The sequence below is a fragment of the Martes martes genome (genome assembly GCF_963455335.1).
Source record: "Martes martes genome assembly, chromosome: 7".
Classification (NCBI taxonomy): domain Eukaryota; kingdom Metazoa; phylum Chordata; class Mammalia; order Carnivora; family Mustelidae; genus Martes; species Martes martes.
In genome coordinates this window covers 4,303,888-4,327,855 of record NC_137894.1, presented here as the reverse complement: position 1 = coordinate 4,327,855, position 23,968 = coordinate 4,303,888, and the positions used below count along the sequence as shown (strand labels likewise).

Genomic DNA, 23,968 nt, shown 5'->3' with positions numbered 1-23,968 from the left:
ACTGAGACAGAGCGGTTTCTTCGTACCTGCAGAGGAGGGTGCACAGGAAAAAATATATATATGTGTGTGTGTGTGTGTCCCAAAAGAAACTGAAGAAACAAAAACGTATGGCTCGGGGATAAATTCTACACAGAATAAATGCAAAAAAATAATAATACAGTGTCTTTCCCCTTCCACTTCCCTGTTTCCCTGATTCAACCTCAGAAAAAAAGTGCCCTTTCCGGGGTCGGGGAGGGCCAGCCACCTGGCTCTGGGGCTGGGATGGTGGCAGGGAAGGGGCCTGGGGCTCTAGGCTGTCAACCCGGCCTCCCGTCTCCAGTGCCACCGCCGCCCCATCTTCTGAAGTGATGCGCGTTTTGGGTTCTCAGAGTTGTGCTTCCGTGGTGCGGGCTGGCCCCCTCCTGCTCATCCTTCCAACCTCTGTTAACATCTCTTCCCTCTGTCGTTGCTGCTCTCATTCTCTTTGTCCTCCTTGGTCGATAAATATTTTATTTCTCTACTGTCTTTCTCATGGGGTTTTGAGAGAAAACGGTGCTGAATGCCTGCGCTCAGTCCACCACACTGGACTGGCGGACCCCAGGATGAAGGAGGCTCATGGAACAGGGCAAGTCCCGAGCTGACTTACACGCTGGGCGTGGGAGGTCCGTGTCCGTGGTTGTAAATCACCACGATTCTGCGTTTGTCTCTTACAGCAGCAGAACGCAGCGAGAGCTGACTGATGGAGCAGGCGCTTGTCATCCCCAGGGAGAGGCTGGGTGAGGGGAGCTTGAGCCAGGTAAGGTCAGCAGGTGAGGGAGCCAGGAAGTGGGGGAGACGGACAGCAGCAGGGCCTGTCACATCGACAGACAGCCGTATGCTTCACCACACAAGATGACTGAGCTGTTTCATGGCGCCTGTTTCCTTTGTATTTCAACCCCCTCTGGCTCTTTCAAGCAGGCAGCCAGTCCTTTGATAGCTCATTGCCTTGAGTATTTTAGTGGTCAGAGCACTGAAGCTTCTGGAAGTCAGAGGCTCTTTGTGCCTTTTGCAATAAACTTGACTCTTTTCTCGGAGACTCTGTGACCTCTTCCGGAAAGGAAGAAAGGGTGGGCCTTGGAGAAGAGTAAGGAGAGAGGGGGGAGGTTTTCACCGCAGAAGGGAAAGGGGCAGCGTGGAACTTGAGAGGGAAGGGTGGGGACAGGTTCCATGCCTCATTTTAGGCAGTGTCCAGGAGGGGACAAGGCCTCAGAAGGCAGTGGCTGCCGGGTACACTCAGGGAGGTACTGAGATGCTGGGCTCCCACCTCCCCTCCCACAATTCCCACACCCCAAGGCCTGCTCCCAATCGGCCCTGAGCCCTAGAGCCTGAGGGGCATGAGCGCTGGGAGGCTGGAGGGTCCCTCGGTGGCTGTCGTGACCGAAGGGGTCACCCCCAGGCTCTGGTACTAAGTCTCTGGGACCTTGACTAAACACAGATTGGGGGAGGGAAGCTCAGTGATATGCCTGAGATTGAATTCTTGCTAGCTCAGTGGGATAGTGGCCTGGAGTCAGATTTCAATTGAATTAGAGAAAATAAAGAAATATGCCAAACCACTAGAGCTTTGCAAGCCCTTCGGCAGCCCCTAACCACAGGGCTCCCCTCCCATGCCTGCCGGCAAGCAAGCTGCTCCCAGCACGGGACGCTCTGTGTGACCCAGAGTCTGGGGATACATGCGTCCTCCGTCCAGGACTGGGTGCCCACTCGTCGTGTTCCCCTGGCCATGGCCTCCCCGATCCTCCATCCTGAGGTCCCACTGAAATTGGCCGTCAGAGCATTTCCTGAGCAGAGGGAGGCCGGGAAGCACGGACCTAGCCCTGGAAGCGGGGGAGGGCATGTGTACCCAATGGTGGGCGTGTGGCATGGGCGGGGACACCCTCTCATGAGGTGGCCCGTCACCCCACAATGCAGTGGTGAGCAGGCTGGCTCATCTTCAGTTCCATCGTGGCCAGGCAGAACACCTTCCCTGGGACCCAGCTGTCCCTGCGTGTCTCTCAGCCGCCGCATGCCAGGCTGGTTGATGGTGGGACCCGCCCAGCACCACCCTGGATCCCAGCCGGGCTGGTTAAGAAACAGGTGACCTAGTTGGTGCTTTTAGGTGAAGTGCCAGCTCCTCATCCCAGCTCACGAGGGTCCTTGTGATCTGACCCCTGATGGCACTCCTCATCTCATCTCTAGCCCCTTCCCAGCACATCCCCTCCCCTGTCCCAGCTCCAACCCCACTGAACTGCTCCCAGGCTCTTGAAGGAGTCCCCTTCTCTCCTGCCTGGGCCTCTTCTACAGGCTTATCCACATACTCGAGCACTCCCTTCTCTCACCTGGCTCAGTCTACTCATCCCTCAGGACCCAACTCCTACTCATCCCTCAGGACCCGGCTCTCGGAAGCCCTCTGAATCCCCGTCTGGACTGGGAATCTGTTCCAGGCTTTCCATAGCACCCTGATTTCCTATCTTGGTCCTTTGCCATATCTGTTGTATGAGATTGTTTGTCTCGTCCTTACGCTGGACTGTAAGCCCTTGGACACAGGAATGATGTCCATTTCATTTATCGTGGTGTCCTCGGGGCCTGGTGTCTGATGGGGGAGGACGGAAAGGGGAGGGAAAGGGAAAGGAGGGGAAGGGTGGGGAGGAGCAACTCTTTGAGTTGCCCACAAGCCTTGAGACTTCCTTGCCTTTGAAGCTCCTCAGTGAGGAAGGCTGGCGCCCCGCCGAGACGGCAGTTTGCTTGGGTGGCTGAGGGAGCTGCCTGAAGGGAAGCCATCCATGGAGGCCTCCTGTTCTGGACTCAGGACAGGCTGGGGTGCAGATGCCCAGGAGAGTTCCACAGAGGGACCCTCCGGGGCTGGCCCCCAACCCCTGCCCCGACCCAGGAGTCTGGGGGAGTTGCTGCCTCCCACCTCACCGGAGGCTTCAGTGGTTCCTGCTCTTGTTTCCCTTGATAAAACGATTCCCTTCCTAGAAGGCAGTTTGAAGTCCAAGGGTTCTTAAAGGGATGGTGGCCGTCTGCCCGCTGTCCTGCTCGGCCTCTCCCCCGCCCGGTTGTCCAGCCACTTCTCCCCCGCTTACGTGTGAACCGCACAAAATCCGTTCAGACACAGACATGATAACGAACATTGGGTCCACAAAGAGAGAGGACATTCAATCCTAGAAAAAGTTGCGTAAGCCTCACCGCAGGAGAAACCCGGCCCCAGGTGGTGTTGCTGGCAACAGCCGTGCGCGGGACTCGTGCTATGGGGACTTCTCCGGGGCCACCTCGGGAAGGGAACCCACTCCCAGGGCTGTTGCATCACGCCCCCGGTGACTTTGTTCCTAACAAAACATCCCTGTTCCTGGAAATACAGCCTTCAGGTGCACCTGTGCAGCCCGGGAACCGTCTGGGTCTGTGGATGAGACTTGGGGCTGGGTTGGCAGACCAGGGTGGAGGGCACGACCTGGGTTACGGGCAGATGTAGACTTACTGAACTTGGGAGTCAGGATCCCCCTTCTGGGCCACGCATGGGTGATTTGGAAGCTGCTAGCAGAGCCCGGTACTAGAGGACTGACAGGGGCCCAGGGGCCCAGGGTGGGTGGCGTAGAACAGGGAGTCTCTGAGGCCCACGCCGGTTAGCGGAGCCGGGCGGGCTCTCCCAGACTAATTCTTGAAGGGAGGGCATTGTTGTCTCTCATCCTGGGCATGTCCTGTCTGTGCCTCAGTTTCTTCTTGTGCATCTTGGGGGAATCATGATGCCTACTTCGTGGATGTGGTGAGGTAGGGCGCAAACACTCAGTCCCAGGCCAACATCGATTTTGGGGTGGCTAAGCTGGTGTTCTGGCCAGGTTCTCTCTCGAGGTTGCAGTTAAGCTGTAGGTCTGGGCTGTACCCCTTTCAAGGCCCTTTCAAGGCTGATGGGGGCTGGCAGGTCTAGGTCCAATACAGCTCCTTCACGAGGCTTTGGCAAGAGGCCCCCCGTGCTCTCTACCCGGGTCTCTCTCTAGAGCTCTCTGAGTCCTTTCCCCACATGGCCGCTGGCTCCGTCCAGAGTGAGTGATCGAGAGGGAGGACAAGGTGAAAGCCACAAGGACTTGCATGACCGAGCCTGGATGTCCCCTGCGGTCATTCCTGCAGTATCTTAGCGGTTACCCAGGCCAACCCTGTTTCCCGCTGGAGGGACTACCGAGCTGGAGGGATCGTTGGGGCCCTGTGGGAAGCTGGTACCACAAGGACCTCACCGGGCTGCTAAACCCATCCTCAACCCCCCTGTAGCCTCCTGTTATGTGAGATAAGAAGTCCTATCATTAGTATACTACTCGTAGCCCAAAGTGTCCCGATATCCCTTCCCCAAAGTTCTTCTTTGGCTTAGGGGGGCCAGAGTTGGACTCTGTGACTTGCAACCAAAGCCCTTGTCTGATAACAGAGCGGAAGCCTAGACCATCAGCCCAGTTTAGGGAAGAGGGAAAGGCGGGCTCCTGGGCTGGAGGCACCGCACAGATCAGACTTGGTCTTCCAAAGTCCGGGGACAAGCGTTGTGCCAGGAGAGAGAGCCTAGTGGTTATATGCCGAAATAGTCAGGGTGGGTTAAAAATACAAAGGAAAATGCTTTGCTGTAATGGTACGACTTTGGTTCTGGCTGCTTCTCCAGTGAGCTTTGTGCCTGAGCCTCTGGGGAGGGACAGAATCCTTCTCCTCGCCTTTCTCCGCGATCCCCTGCTGCTGAAGTTAGGCTTTGGGTTAACACCAACAGGGATGCCCGGCCTCTGGCCCTCGGATGGCCGGTGACCAGGAGACTCTCTGAAGTTGCCCCCGTGGGCCAGGAGAACACTGAATTTACCCAAGTCTGGTCTCCTACCAAAGGTCGGTCAGAAATGAGGATTCCCTGCCCTCTTTGCTGCCTTCATGGGGACAGTGGCAAGTTTTCACACTTCAGAAGGAAGAGGAGGCTTTTGGAATTCACCCCTTCTGGTCTCCTGGGTCAGCTGCAGCTGGCAGCATGGTAGTCGGCGGTGGAGGGGAGGGGGCCACAGAAGCCGGCGTGGACATCATTGCCAAGCATGCTGATTCCGTGCTGGGGAGAGAGGCCTGCCCCCGTCGGACTCCGTATTCTGCTGGGTCCCCAGGCACGCAGGTAGAGAAGGGAGGCTACAGGGTGGATAATTATCTAGGCTCATCTATACCCAATCCCCAACTCCCCTTCAACTCAGGGAAGCAGTAAGCGAGTGGGACATGGAATCACTTCTTAGAAACAAGCAGTTTGGCGCCCAGATCTCCAGATCTCCAGATCTCTACCTGAATGTATGAAGGACTTGGCAAAAGGGTGGAGTGAGAAAGGCCGCAGCAGACTGGGGGGTCTTGTCGGCCATAGGCTCGCAGGGTGACCTTGGCTAAGTCCCCTACTCCCAAACCATGGTTTCCTTCTTTGAAAAGAGATGACATTGAATCCCAAGGTGTTAGGTCTACAAAGCACAGGGAAATTCATCAGGGGGCCCAGCATGTAAGGTAGAAGGCGTTTCCCAGAAGGCCCATCTAAAAACAGCATAAACAACAGAAGTTTATTACACCACCTAACAAGCAGTTCAGCTGCTGGGCGGGCCCAGAGTGGGCTAACTCAGCAGCCCCGTGATTACACCCAGGACAGCAAGGACACGGGCTCTCTCCATCTTTCCACCTGCTGTCCTCAGGTGCTGGCGGCTTCCCTGCATGCCGGGAGGTGGCCGAGGCTGCTCCCCGCACCCAGCCGCTCCAGAGGCCGAAGGAGGTTAGCCACCTCTCTGTGGGTCCTTTTCCGGGCCAGGGGAGCTTTCCCAGAAGCCCTAGGCCTCGACCCCTGACCAGCCCAGTAGCTGATTGACCCGGCTGTGGCAGGCGTCCAGATGAAACCAAACCCCTGGGTCGGAAGGGAGTTCTCCGGATTGGCTGAAACCCGCCGCGCACCCCTGGGACCGGGAAGGGTGGTGCGGCCTGCGAAGGGGAGAGGAGGGCAGTGCCCAGGAAACCAGCCACGGCCGCCGCAGCTTGCCCTCTCCTGTAGGGGGACCTGCGGGTGAGAGAGGTTTCCGCGGGTCAAGCCACACAGAAGTTGGCGGCAGTCGGGGGCGAACGCGGTTCTGCCTCTCAGACTCGATACTTCGTGACACCTGTTGCTTCGCACCTGGATGATCTCCAGTCTGGAGCCCAAACTCTGGCTGCCTGGGCAGGCTTTTCCCTCTACCACACCTTACGTCCGTGGCGGGTCTGAGACGGAATTCTCGAGAGCTTGCCTGCGCCCTTGAGGTTTGCCTGCCTGCACCCCAGCAGAACCCTAAGGAGGGGCTTCTGTGGCTCTGAGCATTCAAGGCAGACAGAAGCCAAGGTCGGATCCCACCGCTGCCTTCTCTGCTCTTCGTTGACCCCAGCGGGCCACCCTGGTGGCAGCTGGCTGGTCCTAACCAGCAGAGGGCAGAGGCAGGTCCTAACAGCCCCTCCCGTCGGTGACTGTGTCAGTCAGTGGCCAACCAGGCAGGTGGAAACGGCTGGACATCATTCAGGCAGAGCAGTTTTAAAGGAGGGGATTGGTCCCAAAGGTGTTGGAAGGCCTGGAGGAACAAGAGCATGACAAAGTGTTTCCCGGGGACCAGGAAGCTGCCCCAGGAGCCCACATACCTCACTGCTGAGCTGCTGGAGCTGCTGTCCCCACCCCCACCCCCCACCCTGCCACCACCAACCCAGCTGTGGCCACTGCCGCTCATGCTGCCGGAACCAGAGCAGCTTTGTCCTTCCTTCTGCCTTCTGATCGCCCAGGCACCTCCACTGGCTGAACCCAGCTAGAAACCAGCTGCTCATGGTTGGGAGTGGGACAGAGGGAGCGGACCAAGATCCCAACATCATATGTGGATCCACAGCATGGATTTCAGAGTCAGGGAGGTCTGGGTTTATTTCCTTTTTCTGTGACAGTAGCCAAGTCCCCTTCCCTGTGTGGGCTTGAGTTCACTCACTGGTAAAAGAGGACTGATAACACATATATCCCAGAGCACTGGTGTGAAGGTTTAAAAGGAAATTATTATAAACGAGCTTGAGCCCAGTGGTCAGAAGCCTAGAAGGGACTCGGTTCCTGAACATACCCTGCTTCTTCCTCTCCCTTCAGGGCCTTTGCATTCTGCACTTTCTCTTACCTCTGCCTGGAATGTTCCTTCCTCTACTTTTTATCTCATTACTTCTGACTCATCCTCCTAGTCCAGATAGGACACTTGGTTGCAGGACACCAAAAACCGGACCCAAAGAAACTTCAGCAGAAAGCAGAAGTCTTTGGCTATCAAACCTGAGAAGTCCCAGCATAGTCCTAACTTCAGGTGTGGCTTGATCAAGGGCTCAACCAATAACACTAACATTCATTAACTCTGGCGTGGCTCATGTGCCAGTCCCTCAATCAATGTCTGTGGGCAGGGAAGTGGCACCTGCTAAATGTTCTACCCAAATAATCTGAGCTGATACTAGGCTAGGGGCGACCAGTTTCCCAGAGGAAATTTCAGTATAGTTACAGGAAGGGAGAATGGGTTCCAGGCACAAGAAGCAGCTCTTCAGTCATGTTTCTGCTCAGGGAAAATGTCCTAGTGCTTGCTCTCCTCTGTCCAAGATTAAGTCATCTGCTACCGTGATACACACTCACAGCTCCTTGCACGTCACAGCACTCATGAGCGAGTGATTACACTCCTGTTGAGCTGAATGATGCCTCCCACCCGCCCCAGATTGCTAGCTCTGTGCGGGGGTGGGGGGGGCTCTTTTGTCGTTATCGAATCCTCGGTATCCAGCCCAGTGCCCACACATGCTGGCTGGGTGCTCCTTAGAGTCTCTGCACATGAAGGGATGAATCGAGAACCCTGGTTATCATGAGGCCTGGCCTGTTACCTTGACTTTTTCCAGCTGCACGCAGCTATTTGCGCCAGAATATTCCCCCTTCAAAGTCTTCTCTCCTCTGCAAGCTGGCTCGGGGACACACAGGATGCCATTCTCCGGAGAAGACAATGACAGTTTTCCCTTTGGGGGGCGGGGGGTTAGACCCACAGCTCCAGAGGGTGATTCAGGCCAGCAGAAGCAGCTTGAAGCAGGAGAGGAGGCAGGGGACAAGGAGGGTTACTTTGGCTTAAAAGCTTTAAGAAGAGTGATTCATGATCATTGTGGCTGACATTTAAAAAGCCCCAAATACTTTTGGTAACCAGTGTGCCGCCTTGCATTTAGTCTCGCGTTTATCCTGGGAAGGGAGCAGCCCCCAGTTGCTCTGGGGAATATTGTATTTCACTTTCAGCTTCTTAAGCATCAGGGATGTTTGGCTCCTCAGTTTCCCGTATGTAACTGGTTATTAGCAGACTTTATTTTCGTGGACGCTCTTGTACAGGAGGGACACGTTGGCCTTTGGCCAACTCTTTGGGCAGAGTTTGAAACCTGGTTGTCCCATGGGCTATCTGTGTGATCTGGGACAAGTTACTTAACCTCTCTGAGCCTCCATTTCCTTTCCACGACAGGAGGATGATAATGGCAACCTCGCAGGGCTTTGGGGAGATTTAGATGGGGATGTTTCCATGTAGCGTGAGCTCAGGTTTAGCCTAAGCTGGGGCAGAATGGTGGAAGGAGAGGGAAGGAGCACGTGTGCTATGTGAGGGAAGAGAAGGGAGGAAGCCGCAGGGCTCTGGTGTCTCTCTTCCTCCTGCCCAGGGTGGGCACGAGTCTGAATACCCAAGAGCAACACTGTGGACTGAAGTTGGAGGGGTTCCTTGCCCAGATAGAAACTCTGCAAGATGCAGGCTACAGACGGGGGCCTCAGGGCCTACAAGCCAATGTGGTTTGCCTGGGACTGGGGGTTTCCCTGGATGCAGGACCCTCAGTGTTAACACTGGGAGGGGCTTAGGTGAGCTGAGACCCGGTTGGTCACCCTGGAAGTGTGCCTTTCCCCGCTCGCCCAGAGCCCTTCAGCACCCTGAGGACTCTGGGGCCTCAGCTTTCCAGCACCAGAGGTCAGTGGCAGGGCCCCAGAGACAGGGATAATGATGGGGTGACCTCACCTTGAGGCCTCCCAGAGGTCCTCAGGATGGAGCTTTGGAGGAGACGGAAGGCCTGCCTCGGTAGAGCGGGAAAAGCCAGCAAAATGTGGCTTCTGACTGCCATGGTGATCCGGGTGAGGTCGGGGGAAATTTGGTTCCATCCCTGGGCCAACCCAGTACCTGTCACCTGTGTGATTTTTGTCATTGTGCTGTCTGAATGGTCACTGATAGTCTAGAGCGCTGCTGCTTTGTTCCGAATCTGGCCATTTTAGAGAAATCATTTATCTTAGTATCTTTTGAGTTACTTTTTAAGTATCTTGGCCAGAAGCTCTAGTACTTGCTATTAATGATCAATGTTACCTCTGGGCCTGGTGTCTGTACTCTAATTTCTAAGTCATGTCTCACTGCCCTTCCCAGAGCATCTAGACAGCATCGGCTGACAGCAGCCATGCTCGCCGCCCTTTGTTCCCCGATTCCATTAGTTACGCTCATGGCAAGACTTCTTGGTCTCAGGACACTAAGAAGCAGACCCACTAAGACCCAGCCCCGGGAAGTGCTTTAGGGCTTCACTATTAAGTATCCTGAAAGCTCTTGGCTGGAAATAAATACACTTTATTAAAGTAGCATCTTTCCATTTTTAGAAGAGTCTTTATAAAGGATGGGCTTTGGGTTTTATTAGGGACCTCCATCAGCCCTGCTTCTAAAACACGTCGGTGTCTTTATGTGTAAAATGGGGGCAGGGGTAGAGGAGCAGGAGGGATAGCAGTAACCACTTTATGGGGCTGTTACGGGGAATAAGTGAGCTCATGAGGTGCATAGCGGAGAACCTAACACGGTCAGGCTGGCAGGTGTCACGGCTGTCACAGGTCCCATCTCAGGGATGTCTTGACACTAGGCCAGGAGAGCCTGCAGCCCCGCTCCTCCCCTACTCCTCCCCTCAGGGAGGGGTGACCAACAGTGATCTCAGCCCCAGAAGCCAAATGCTCTTTTAAGTAGATTTTGGCCGAGAGCCTCAGGCTGGCGGTCGGGAGGCTGGATAAGTCGGGATGAGCAGCTCCTACCCCCTCCCCCAGGGAAAGACCCAGAGCTGGAGGACCTTGGGGCTGCTCTGCTGAGTGACCTCAGCCATCACCTCACCCTCCGCTTGCCCACTTCCTGAGGAGATGGTCTCTGAGGTCTGTCCCACCCACAGAGGCGGCACACGGAGGCCCAGGCCCGAGCCAGGAGGTGGCGGGGAAGGCGGTGCACGCTGGGCCCAGAGCCGTGGCAGGCGAGGTCTGACGCTCCAACCTAACGACACGGGCTGCAGGAGCAGAGTCTTTGAACGTCCCCTGGGGCACCAGATTCTTCCACAGACTCCCCCATGCTTCCCTCCCCTACACACACCTGAAAAGTGCACTTTAAAAAAAATATATATTGATTTATTTGAGAGAGAGAGAGAGCAAGCACAAGCAGGGGGAAGGGCAAAGGGAGAGAAGCAGACTCCCTGCTGAGCAGGGAGCCTGACGTAGGGCTCGATCTCAAGACCCCGAGATCACAACCTGACTGAAACCAAGAGCTGGATGCTTAACTCACTGAGCCACCCAGGCAGCCCAAAAGCGCACTTTTTAGAAGTGTGCTTTTGGGCGGCCATGGGACCCAGTGCAAAGTGAAAACGTGGGGCTCTTTGCTCAACAGTTATTAAGATGGTGACAGCTGAGCATTAAACCAAGAGTTGGGGGGGGGGGCTTTCTACGCATGGGTCCCTGTGACGCACAGCCCTGGAAGTAGGGATGGACCCCTGGGACACTCCGTATTAGGAACTTGGGGCAAGGAACTTTCATGGTGCTGTGGACACCAACAGGGTAGTTATGGGGCCGTGAAAACGGAAGCCGGGGTTCCTGAGCCGTGGCTCCAGCGTCATGGCAAACATTGTCTGGAAGGTCAAGGTATCAGGATGGAGAGCCGGTCCTGGTGACATCTGGGTCTGTGGTATCTATGTCTCTGATGCTGAGCTCCCCTTGCCTTTCCTGTCTTTTGAGGAAATTAACCAATAAGCACGTACTTTTGTTAAGCTAGGCGGAGTTGGGTTTCTGATATTTACAATCAAATTTGGCAGTGTTAAAATTCTGGGCTTTATCCAGTCGGTGGGAAAGGAGCTGACCCCTTGCCTAGTGGGAAAGGGAAAGGGTGGGCAGAGCCAAGGGACAGGGCACGAGGGGCATGTGGGTACAGGGGACAGAGCCCTTTGTTGGAAACCAAGAAGCCGAGATTCCAGGTCATTTTGAGGAAGGGAGTCAACATTGGGTTGTTAATCCCAGACTCTGGGTGAACTACAAGTACGAAGGTCTGGAGCCAAATAGGAGAGAAATGCAGGTGCACACCTGATTTCTGGAAGTGGAGAACGGTGTCCTAGGGACTTAGCCTTCCACTATTCTGGCCTCTAGGGGGCGCTCCTCCCTCCTAACAGTTCTGGCCCAAGAGTTTCTCTCCCTTATCTGAGAAAGGCTGGAACGATCAAATATACTTTACTGAAGGTGTGGGAGTAGGAAGAGAGAGAAAGATAAGGAGGCCTGTGAGTCTGGAGGAGATATCCAGGAGAGGCCTTACATCTGGGGCTGGCTGGGTGCCCCCCTTATCCAGCGGCACAGGGGGTATCCAGGGAGTTGCTCTTCTCAGTCCTTCAACCCTGGCTGGGCTCTTCCTATGTTTTTCTTTTCTTTTCTTTCTTAAAGATTTTATTTATTTATTTGAGAGAGAGAGAGAGAGCACAAGAATGAGCATGAGCAGGGAGAGCGGATGAGGGAGAGGGAGAAGCAGATTCCCCGCTGAGCAGGGAGCCCCACACGGAGCTGGATCCCAGGACCCTGAGACCATGAGCCGAAGGCAGATGTGTAATCGACTGAGCCGCCCAGGCGCCCCTCTTTCTATCTTTTCATCCCTTCTGGAGCCGGCATAGTGTGGGACATAGCTTTTGACCAAGCAATTCAACTTTAAGGAGTCCATCCTACAGAAAAAAATATATTCAAGGATATTCACTGCAGCTCTGTCTGTGACACTATAACAGCTCTGCGTGTGCGTGTGTGTGTATGTGTGTGTAATATATTACATTTAACATAGGGACAGGTCGGGAAGCTTGTGGTCCAAACTGCTAGCAGTAGGGAAGCAATGGGGGAGGGGGGCGCGGGAGGAAGGCTTTCCTTTGGCTCTGAGCACTTCATATACTGCTTCCTTTGGTTTTTTTTTTTTTTCCTTTGGTTTTTTAAAACTATTTTCCCACCATGTATTCATGTGTAAATTATAGAATGTGTAATTTTAAAATGACATTTTAAAAAAGTCACATGACACAAAGTTTTGAAAGAGAAATGATCGTGATGAAGTCTGATGCACAGATTGGTAGGGGTGTCAATCCTCATGGTGATTTCGTGTTCTCCAGAGGCTTCTAGCAGGCTGCGGTAGGCCTGGAGGAAGGTGGTGCTGAATGGTCCTGGGAGAAGGCGGGGAGCTACGGAAGGCACCTGGGCTGGGCTCAGGAGTCGTTCTGGCCATTTGACTTCGGTTAGTGTCTTTCATCCCGGTGAGACAGATATCACGAATACTGCATTCACAAGGGAGGAGAGCAGCTCTGAAAGGCGACATCGGCCAGTGCTGGGATTCAGACCCCAGGGCGCAGGAGCTCTCCCATTTGCTTTCAATGGTAAAGGCAAGGGGAAGAGTAGGAGAACTGACTTAGGAAGGATCAGCTTTAGTGGAAGAGGTGAGGTGACCGAGTAGATTCTGGTGTTAGATACACAAAGCTGTATAGGAACCCATGCCCTCCTGTCTCTAATGGGCAGCCTGTGGGGGAGGTGGGCTATGAGCACCACGGGGTCTCCTGGGAATGACTTGTGGTAGAGGGAGAGGCTGGGGCCAGGCATCTACCCCTTAGTTTGTCTTCTTTCCCAACCCCACTGACCTTTTGCTGACCCTAGAAATAACTGGAGCAGACATTTAGCTACAATGCTGAGCCTTGTGGGGGTCCAGCCGCTCCGCCTGGGGTTGGTGGGGGCACGCTGGGTGGAGTGGATTGGGCATGGTGGGGAGTCCGTCTTCTCCAGCAGGATGCGGATTGTAAATGAGCTCCTTGGATACCTCCCAGCGCGGGATTCTTTGTAGGGGCCTGGGAGAACCGGTGGGTGGCACATGCCAGTGAAGTCTGTGTTACTTCTGTCAATGTGCCCCTCTTCTGTCCACTGTCACCGAGGCCTGAGGGGATGGGTTTCATAGGGTGAAGAGTTCAGGGACCTCGGGGTGCAGGTTATGGCTGGGGGACGTGGGGACAGGGTGGAATTGATGTTAGGGTCTTGAAGCTGAGGGGGCAGGCTGTGACTTCCTGGAGCATCTCAGGCTGAGTTCCTGGGTGTGGAAAAAAGTGAGTGGAGTTTGCTCTCTGTAACCCCAGAAGAAGGCAGATGACTCCTTTCCTGTCTGCTCCTGCATCTTTTTTAGCTTTCGAGTCTCTAAGTCTAGGGTCCCCAAGTTGCGGAGCTGGAAGTCAGTGAACGCTGCTCCCCAGCAGGTCTCTGGGAACAGAGACGGTAAATGACCAGCTTGCTAAGGTACAGGCAGCCGCGGGGGGGGGGGGGGGGGGGCGGGGAGGCAGCAGGGTGGGGGCAGGGAAAAGCAACCCCACCCCCTTAATTAGCTCAGGGCTCAAGGATTTCCAAGGAAAGGCCAGGACACGGAGGTGCTGCCTGCGAAGGGAGGGACCAGTCAGAGTTGGAACAGCCTGGAACTGGAGAGGGCAAGGTCAATGCCCAGAGTCATCAAGGCCTGACTTCTTGGCCGAGCGGGGAGGACAGAGGACACGCGATAGACTTTCATGCACTCTGGTGGTTCAAAGCGTTTTCTTCATGAATAAGTCTTTCTTTAGAAGGGTCCAGATTCTGCCCTGAAAATTGCCTTCTAAAATCTGCAGAACAAAGGCAGTAAGCACTCCACAATTTAGGTGGAATAACGGGTGATTATAAGAATCTTTTCCTGTGTCTTTCAAGACATCATCATTGAGCCGGTGGTACTTTTATAAGGTAGGGAGGCGTAAATGTAATTGCTGCTTAACGTGCTTAAACTTGATAATGGAGTCACGTGCCAGTGGTTTGGGCCAGCTCGGCTAGTAAAGAGGGCGAATAGCACCCAGGCGCCCTCGGGTTACCCTGCCTTCCCGCTCCCCGCTGTCTGGAAACCGCCCGGTGGGCACCTCGGGCCCGGAAGATTGCGGCTGGAGCGGCGCCGAGGCTACTTCCCGGCGCTCGGGCCGCACAGGCGAGCCGGCCCCTGAGCCGGAGCCGCGGTCCCAGCGCCAGGGCGGGGACTCCAGTCCTAAGTTCGCCTCCGGGCCTTCACTGTAGCCCGCCCGAGGCGCGAGCCGCGGCATCTCAGGGTCGCTGAAGGGCCGCGTTAGGAAAGGTGTGGACGGCCGGAGAGGAAAGGAGGGGTCGGCCTCGCCGGGGTCTCCCCGGACCGGGAGTCGCAAGAAGGGCGGGAGTGCGGGCAGGCCCGAGGTGGGCCGCTTGGGGGGTATGCGGTGGACACGCAGGGACGTCGTCCTCCATCTGACTGGGGCTGGAGCCTCAGGCACAGCGGCTGCGTGACTCGTCCAAGGTCGCACAGCGCGCTGCTGGGGTGTGGGGGGGTGCGGTTCTGACCGCGTCTGGCAGCCTCCCAGGCCCCACTTCGCGGGCGGACGCCGCGCTGTGGCCGCGGGCAAGGAGCCGCTGGGGCCCCGGGCTCCAGGCGAGAGGAGGGCAGCGCCCCCGCCCGCCTCGGAACAGGGCTCGTCCGCGCTGCCGCCGCCGGGTCGCCCGGGCAGCCTGGCGTTGGCGTTCCAGGTCGTGGCGCGCGAGGGAGCGCACGGGGCACTGCGGCCCGGTTGGTCACGCCCGGAGCCCACCCGCCCGGGACCCGGAGCGCGGGCGCCCTCCTTGCCCTGCGGCCAGCACCCCAAACGGAGGTCCGCCGGCCTCGTTCATGAATGAGAGGCTCAGCGAGAGTAACCCGACCCAAGTCACGCAGCTGCTAAACCCCAGACCTGGGATTCGAACCCAGCGGTCCGGACCTTGGCGGCCTCCGGCCCGAAGCGGCTGTGTGTCCCTGGGCGAGTCCATTCCCTCCTCCCCGCCGCGGGGCTGCGCTCCCCCTCCCCTCGTGGTCGCGCATGCCCAGTCTTCCGCGGCGCCGGGAGGTGGCGGCGGGCGCCCCAGCTGCTTTGCATTGACGCCAGCACCCGCTGGAGGTCACCGCTGGGGGCTGGGCGCGGCGTGCTGCCCGCAAGACCCGGCCCGGAGCGCGGAGCCGGAGCCGCGCCGCCGGCAGCTCCCCGGAGAGCGCAGCCGCCTCTGCGCTTCTCGACGGCGCGGCCCAGACCCGGCCTGGGCCGGCGGCTCCGTCCCCACCCGGCGGGCTGTGGCCTCGCCGCCCCGACGGGCGCCCTTCGAGCCCCCCACCCCTCAACGGCAGGAGCGTCTTAGGCCGGCCTTCCCCGCCGCCGGCGCTCGGGCCAGGGGCGTTTCTTCGCGGGGCGGCGGCCCAGCAGGCGGAGCGGCGCGGGCTGCGGGCCCGGGGAGGCGGCGGCGGGCGCGGTGGGGAGCGCACCTCCCCCGGGGGTCGCGCCGCCCCGCGGCCAGGGCGGTGTCGCTCGCGCGGCGCGGACTTGCCCGCGCCCGGGTGGGGAGAGCGCAAATCTCCTCCCCCGAAATTCCCCGGAAGCGCGGCGCGGCCAGGCGAACGCGGCGATGTGAGGGAGGCGGCCGGCGGCTCCCGCCTCAGGAAGGGCATGTTCGGAGGGGCGGCCGCGGCGCGCCGCCCGCCCCAGCGCCCCCTCCCCAGCGCCGCCGCCGCCGCGCCCGCACCGCGATAAAAGGGGCGGCCGCACTTCCTGACGCGAGACCCGCGCTCGCCGCCGCCGCCCGCCCGCCCGCCCAGGCGGCGATGACACGGCGCCCGCGGCGGCCCCGAGGCGCCGGGCGGGCCGTTTGCTGACCGGATCGCGGCTGCCCGCCAGCGTGTCCGCGCGCCGCCGCCAGCATGGGCTGCGCCCCGAGCATCCACATTTCCGAGGGCCGGGCGGTGTACCACGGCGGCAAGGAGGCCGAGGACGCGCCGGGAGCCGCCGCGCCGCCGCCGCCGCCCGCCGGCCCGAAGACCACCGCCTCGCCCGCGGCCCGCGGCCCCGGCCTCGCGGAGCCCGAGCCTCGCGACGGCAGCGGCAGAAAGGTACAGCGGCGCCGGGCGGGCGGCCGGGGCTCGGGGGCTTGCGGTCCGCGGCGAAACTCGGGCCGGGCCGGGCGGGGCGCTCTCGCGGGCGGCGCTGCCCTCTCGCCGGGCTTCGGGTGGCTCTGACGGGGCGCCGGCGCCCGCCTGCCGGGACAGCGGCCGGAGGGAAGCCCGAGCCGCGCGTCCTCCGCCCCTCGTCGGCGGGGCTGCGAGCGGGACGCCCTGCGAGCCGCGGCGTCGGTTCCCGGGACCCACCCGACGGGGCCCGCGGCGCACTTGCCCGGGGGCGCTCGAGTCATTCCCCTCCCCGAGAGCGGGGAACCCCCAGGATACTGTGGCGCGCCCCCGAAACGTTAGATCCGCGTGAACTTTGTTCTTTGGGTTCTCGTGATGGAAAGGGAAGGGCGGCCGGCCCGGGGAAGCCGCGGCGCTGGATCCTACCACCCTGTTTTGTTCTCCCTCCGTCGGCTTTGCGCGCGCATGCGGCCGCGGTTCCCCAGTTTCCCTGGGACTATTAAAACGTAATCTGCAGCCGCATCAGCTCTGCTCCATTGCATATGGATTTGAGGTTCACGGTTATTGCCGTACGTGTTGTATTTAAAGCATATGCAATGAGAAAAGACCATCAGAACCGCGATTTTTGAAGCATTCAGCTGAATAAAGTTATTTTGTTATTAAGTAGTTTGACCGGGAGGTTTTGTGGCTGCTTTTCACAGTTGGGTGTCTTGTCCAGCGCGCATCGCCTTGGCGTACGTTTCGTGAAAGTTTCCGGGCTTAAGCTTCGTTAAGATTTCCTAAAGGGAAGATAGTGGTGGGGGGGGGGGGAGAGTAAAAGGGAAAAGGTGTTCATTCAGGCACACGGCAACAGTTTTCCAGTTCTCTGATTGGAAATTGTAGAGCTGGATCTCATGCGTTTATGTTTTATTAAACTAGAAAAAAAAATTCTGGTGTGCATGGCCTCGGATTGTTGATCATCCCTCTCGTTGCTGCTGCTTTTTTAAAAAAGTCATTTGTAAAATTGTTTGGATTTTCTCTGGCTTACTGGGGTTTGCTAGACCTCCCAAGTTTGATACCGTTTGTTCACTTTCTGTGTTAAATTTCTAGCAGTCATCCCTGACGCCTTTTCTTTAGGAAAGTGAAAAAGACTGTAACCTAGATGAAGTGACTTCCCCACCCCTCAATACCCAGGTGAAAATCTAACTTTGTTGTGGTGATCAGAAGTTGGATTCCTTCTACGGATTCTTGAAGAAACCTGTGATGGTTTTAGACTGTGAACCCCAGCTGTTCCTAATGTCAGTGTAGTGCTTAGACATTAAGCCTACCTAATTGGCTTTAAAAAAGCATCACACTGTGAAGTTGAATATGGAAGTGTTAACAGCGTTCATGTTTTTGACCCAGGTCTAACATTGGTTCTCTCTCGTTAACTGATAATGAACTTTTAGGTCACCAAATTAGCCGTTTTAGAAAGAGGCCCTGTGTCTTGCCTTTTTGTGGTGGTGTCCGTGTCCTAAAATTCACCTCTGTGTCTTAGAAGCATCTCTGGTGCAGCAGCTTGTTCCTGTGCTATCCACGGTGTCTGTAGAGCCCCTGAGTTTTTAAGACTCTTACATATTCTGTCCCATTGTCAGCCCATTGTCTTGAGTTGGGGCACAGAAAAAGACATTCATTATTTACAGTCTTTAATGCATTGGCACACATTCATTATTTACAGTCTTTAATGCATTGGCACACATATTTAGCTGCTAAATAAATGTTTGCTGAATTTGGCTCTTTATTAACTGAACGATGAAACTTTTCAGTCACTGGAATTTTACCCCGTAAAACCTCCAGTATAGGCTTTAAGGTAATATTAGTATTTCCAGAGGAGAAGTCAAATAACAACACCATAACCACAGAAATGCTTGTTAGTTACAGATTGTACATGTTGATACCGGATCTCAGTTACAGATACTTGTATGTGGGCATCTCCGGTAATAGGGCAGAGGTAAATATCAGCATTTTTTTTTTAAATATTTTATTTATTTGACAGAGATCACAAGTAGGCAGAGAGGCAGGCAGAGAGAGAGGGAAGCAGGCTCCCTGCTGAGCAGAGAGCCCGATGCGGGGCTCGATCCCAGGACCCTGGGACCATGACCTGAGCCGAAAGCAGAGGCTTTAACCCACTGAGCCACCCAGGCGCCCCAAATATCAGCATTCTTAAAGCTATTCTTTCCTTAAGGGAAGGAATAATTTCTTTTCATTTTTAATTTTTTTAGCTTTTTTATTTTTTTAAAGATTTTATTTGAGAGAGAGAAAGAGAAAAGAGGGAAGGGTGACGGGTAGAGGGAGAAGCAGACCCCCTGCCAAGCAGGGAGCCTCGTGTGTGGGACTCAATCCCAGGACCCCAGGATCATAACCTGAGCTGAAAGCAGGTGCTCGACCATCTGAGCCATCCAGGCACCCTTTTCTTCTTCTTTTTAAAAATATTTTATTTTTAAGTCATCTGTACACCCAGTGTGGGGGCTCCAGCTTGAAAATTCTAGATCAAGAGCTGCGTGCTCCATCAGCTGAGCCAGCCAGGCACCCTAAGGGAATGAATCTTTTAAAATTATCAAATACATTTCAGAAATCTAAAAATACATGTTTAGAGAAGATAAACATCCAGCGATTTAGCAAAATCAAATTATTGTATAATTAATTTGAATTCTGATATACCAAGAATTGAATTGTATTCAGTTCAAGTATTGAATACTTATATACCAAGATCCAGATTTAGTTTATTAAAAATTATCTCTTCTTGGGGTGCCTGGGTGGCTCAGTCAGTTAAGCATCTGCCTTCGGCTTAGGTCATGATCCTAGAGTCCTGGGATCGAGCCCCACATGGGGCTCCCTGCTCATCAGGGAGCCTGCTTCTCCCTCTGCTCCCACCCCTCTCAAATAAATAAATAAAATGTTTAAAAATTAAAAAATATTTCTTCTTAAAAGTACAGTATATCAGCATATCACTCAATGGATTTCAAAAAGAAATTCATTGGGGAAGTTTTTGTATTTTGATAGTACATATAGAAAACTTTTACTAGTTCATCAAAATGCTTGGGAGATTGATAATTGCATTTTCAGATTAATTAGTGTTTCCCCCTACACTGCACTGTATCCCGTGTGTGTTCCTTGAAGCAACTTATTGACTGTTATTAAGTATTAAATGAAAAAAGGAGCCATGTCAAAATAAGTTTGGGAAATACTGGCTCAGACTTAAGTTTGGCAGATTTCTTTTATGCAGGATTTGTCAGAAAACTTAATTTCCTCAAATACACTGTGACTCTCCAAATGGTGTTTAGAGAGTGCAGCATTTCCCAGACTTGTTCGATTATGGAGCCTTTTTATAGAGTTGTATCCTAGGCCGCATGTTAGGACATGATTCCTAACATGAGATACCAATATTCAAAGTACAAGAAATATACTTAACAGTAGAACACAATAAACACAATTTGCTTCTTAATGATTCCAAAGGTATTTCAGGATCTTGTAATACATTAGGCTGGGTCATGGTATATGAACTCGCTCGAGTGTTACTAAAAGTGTTCTGTTTATTCATTTCAGGAGTTATAGTCTGTGTGCTTACAGATAATGAATGCAGTGTTCAGTTTGAACACTTACAGTTTTGTTTTTAATCAGCTTGAGCTTTAACTGTAACATTTCAATATTTTCTTGTCAGTCTGGATTTACTGGGTCTTCTCTTTCCTTAACTTGGACTTGAGTTGCCCTTGAAAGATTTGAGTGTGGAGGCAGGAGTGTCAGAGGAGAGCCTGTGGGCACCTCCTTTGTGTACACACCCAGTGCATTGCTGTGATCCCCCCCATTTGTCATTAAATAGCTCTGTGAGGCTGTACTCAAGTCTGATTTGTTCACTGCTGCATCCCCCCCACGTAGTGGGCCTTCCACAGACATCTGTCGAATTAGAGAATTGTGTGAGGCAGGCTGGAGAAGTGGAAAATCCACCCAGCCCATAGAAAGGAAATAGAAACCAGTTTTAACTGGAGTGGAGGCTGGAGGGCTAGATCTGGTTTTGTGGAAATCTCTGGTTATTGCCCTTTCAGAGCATTTATACTAGGGAAAAATAGAGTTTTAGCCTGGTGAGCAGAGTAGATTTCCCTCCAAAGACTGCAGGATTAATTAGTGCAGCTGGACGGGCAGTGCATAACAGGTGACAGGTGACAGCGGGCCACGCTCTGACCTCTCACTGAGGGCTCCCGGCCTGGGCGCTCAGAATCCACTCATGCCCACTCCATCCTGTTGCTAGCCTTGGCTTCTGCCATTCTCTTCTCCCAATTTTCCCTTATTTTTACCTCCTTCCTTTTCTTCCCTCCCTCCTCAAAACTGGCCGAACTAACCAGCTTGGTGTCCCCCAAAGTTTAGTGGTTTCTTGGTGTTTCTTAGCTATGGAATAAAATTTCTTGCTTTTAATATACAGAGTGGGCCAATCAAATTTTTATATTTCCCTTAACTAAAGCAAATTTCTCTCTGACCTGTCTGATCCTCCCACCCCCCCAACTAGGGGTCATTGACTCTGGGTAGATTATGGAATTATCGAAAGTTTCCTTCTGAAAGTGTAGTTTACAAAATGAGACCTTTCTGTTCCTGAAATACGGGACTATAATTTACATCTGTAGATATTGCTTTTTCATTTTTTTGAATTCTTCTTATATATAAAAAAATACTTCGCATTTATATTCTGTATCATTTTAGTGCTTAATATCATTACCATCTTAACATGAAGTGTGGTTCTTCAGAGAGATGTTTTGAGTATCACAAATCCATCAGCACAGACCTGCGCTGGGCTAGCCCAGACCCTCCTTGCTGAAGTGAGGGTTGGAATGAGGCCTGTGGTCCCTTCTGACACAAATGTTTCCTGTGAAATGGTTTATGACACTGTTTTTTTTCCCTTTCTACAGCTTGCGCATTTGGGATGAGCTCTTTAATAGGGGAAGTTTCATGATGTGAGTCTACAGGGTGAAGCAGATGTCTCGGAATAACCTAAAATGCCTTAAAGTACAGAACTTTTTAAAAATTAAAATTAAAAAATCAAAGGAGAGAGAGTGAAGTTGCTTAGAAGATGAGTAATCCCTTGGTCTTGTCCAAGGTCGGTGGCTCAGCCTGGTTTCTCGACACAGAGAGGTTCCTGGAGTGCAGACTATCCGTATTCATCATAGCCACCATTTCTGGGATGCTTTTGATGTTGCGGGCACCGTGCCCGAATGTCTTGCAGATGTTATCTCATCAAGTCCTTACGACTCTGTGAGATGACTGGTGTCATTTCCATTTTGCAGATAAGGCACCGCAGGTTAGAAGCTCACCCACGCTCACACCGCTAAGCCGTATTCAAACCCGTTGCTCCTGGGCTGTTCCCTGTTAACTCCCTGTCTCTACCAGATTTCCCATCCTCTGACCGGCCGCTAGGTTGCAGCTGCCGCAGGTGCACCCGGCTTTTGAGCAGGCATCCTGAATCCACATTGTCAGGGCTTTGTTAAGTCATGGCTTGCTGGGGGAGTTGGTTCGAGCCCTGCCGGAGCTTCCCGCCTTTGGAGAGTTGCAGCCATCTTTGGCCCTGCGTGCCCCCCCCCCCCCCCGCGTGAACTGAAGTCAGGCATCCGTGAGGCCCTCTCATTTGTTCTCTTTGCTCTCTGACACGAGTTGGCAGGCCTCCCTCAGGAGTCCTTTTCGCTCTCCCTTCCTCCTGCCCAGGCTTCAGGTAGCCTTCCTTGGCCAGAAGGCCCCTTGGGGCTAGTTCTTCCCATCAGCCTTTGCCCAGAGCACGGCACCCCCTACCCCAGCTCTGCATGTGTGCCTCTTCAAGGCCCAGCCCGAGTCTTTCTTGAGCCCCTGGTTGTACTTGCTCTCTCTTTTCTCTGCTCTTAGGATCTTCCCCTGTAGCCCTTGCGGGCCCAGGAGATCTGACGGGAGCCTCCTGCAGGATTAGAGGCCTCTTGAGGACAAGGACTATGTCCTAGATTCCTCACAGTTCCCAAAGCGGTTAGCACACTCCGTGAATGCCTGCATAGGGTCACCAGTCTCTAAGGCGGGGCGGGCTTTTATTGCTCTTCCGTGGGGCTCGCTCACCTTGTTTAAATTTCACAGTTGGGGTGTGCTGTATGTGCTTTCACAAAAGCCAAAATCCCTGGAGCCAGTGATTACTGTGTGGGGTGATTGCTAAAGCTTTTGCCTTCAATTCTGGCGGAGTTAGGGTTGAGCAATGTTCCTGGGTCCCCTCCTCCTGTTCTACTTTTGTTGGGCTGGGTAAGGAGAGTGGTGGCGTATCTTGCAGAGAACTGTTTTGGCAAGTCTCTTGGCTGCAGGCACCGTGTGCAGTCTGTCCATCCACACGGACCGGAAGAAGGTCACAGATTTCCCTAAACTGTGAAGATGGCCTCAGAGAAGGCAAGGAGTGGGGCTTGCCCTCGCTTTTGTGCCCAGTGGGTTTGAAGTAGACCTTGGGTCTGTTGAACTCGTGCTTTTTTCCTGTCTGCTTGCGTCCCTCTCTCATGCGCTGCTGGGGACAGGAGCTGCTTGGCTCCTCGAGCTCTGCGGGGGGACAGCCCAGAGCGCCTTGCCTGCAGCGGGTGGCGGGGGTGGCTCCCCGGTGAGGTGTGTTTGCACCGCCACAGAGGAGCCGGGGAGAGACCTCCGTGTTGGGTCCGGCTCGGTCCAGCGCCGGCTGTGTGGTGTTTGCCTAATTCCGATCCCGGTTTTCTCAAGCATAAAATGAGACTAGAATACCCAGGTTTTGGTGAGGATCACTTAAAATAATCTGTGTAGAAACGTTTTACAAGCTCCAAGGCACCAGCACAGCTGAGGAATGAGGTTTTTCTTTCAGTCACCTCTCTTCAAAGGCAAACTTTGCTCCAATATATTCACTTATTTTTTAAAGTCAGTCTCTTCCTCTTGAAAGTGTTTTTGTCTTTTCTCTAATATTGTGAAAAATTTCAAGCATACAGCAAAGTACCCGTCTCCCTCCCACCTAGATTCTGCGCTTAACATTGTCCCCTCTGTGCTTCATCACCTCTTGCCATCCCATTGTCGCTCACAATGTTCTGTTTTCGCACGAAGTTCAAAGTTCCCAGTATCGCTGGACTTAACTCCTGAACACTTCAGTACGCCCATCACTTACCAGAGTTCAGAATTTGTTTCCTTTTTGTTTGACAGACGTATATACCACCTGAATAGATACAGAATGTTACCATCCCCCAGCGGAAAGGAAAGTTCTCCGTGTTCCTTCCCCATTCCTAACCCCACCTGCCAGCAACCACTGTTGTGGTTTTTATCCATTTTAAATTATTTTTGCCTCTATTAGGTTTCATATCAATACGATCTCAAAATACGTATTCTTTTGTATAAGACTCTTTGTACTCAGCTCAGTGTTTTCGTAATTCAACGTATGTTGCACGTGCTATTCGCATGTTTTCTCTTGCTTACTAGTATTCTGTTATGACTAGATCCCAGTCCACACTTCTTCATTCTCTTGTCGGTGGATAACAACAGGGCTTTTTCTAATTTTTGGCTATTAAGAATAAAGCTGCTACGAATAGTCTACTATAAATTATTGTGTGGCCATATGTTTTAATTTCTCTTAGGGAAGTACCAAGCGGAGTTGTTGATCAGAGGATAGCTGTACGTTTAGCTTTTTAAGAAGCTGCCTGACCTTTTCTGACACGGTTCTATGATTTCACACTCCTGCCAACAATGTATAATAAAAGTTCAGT

The 23,968-nt window shown here is 54.0% G+C and overlaps 1 protein-coding gene across 2 annotated transcripts in view; it reads left to right on the top strand.

Annotated features, from left to right (window-relative positions):
* The first annotated feature begins 15,728 nt into the window (after nucleotides 1-15,728).
* The window catches only part of PDE8A (phosphodiesterase 8A), a 148,641-nt gene continuing 140,401 nt past the window's right edge, over nucleotides 15,729-23,968 (top strand). For both annotated transcript variants that reach the window (XM_080807961.1, XM_080807960.1), the window contains exon 1: nucleotides 15,729-16,232. In XM_080807961.1, coding sequence (XP_080664087.1) covers nucleotides 16,044-16,232 — 189 coding nt within the window. In that variant the 5' untranslated portion in view covers nucleotides 15,729-16,043. The remainder of the gene's footprint in view (nucleotides 16,233-23,968) is intronic.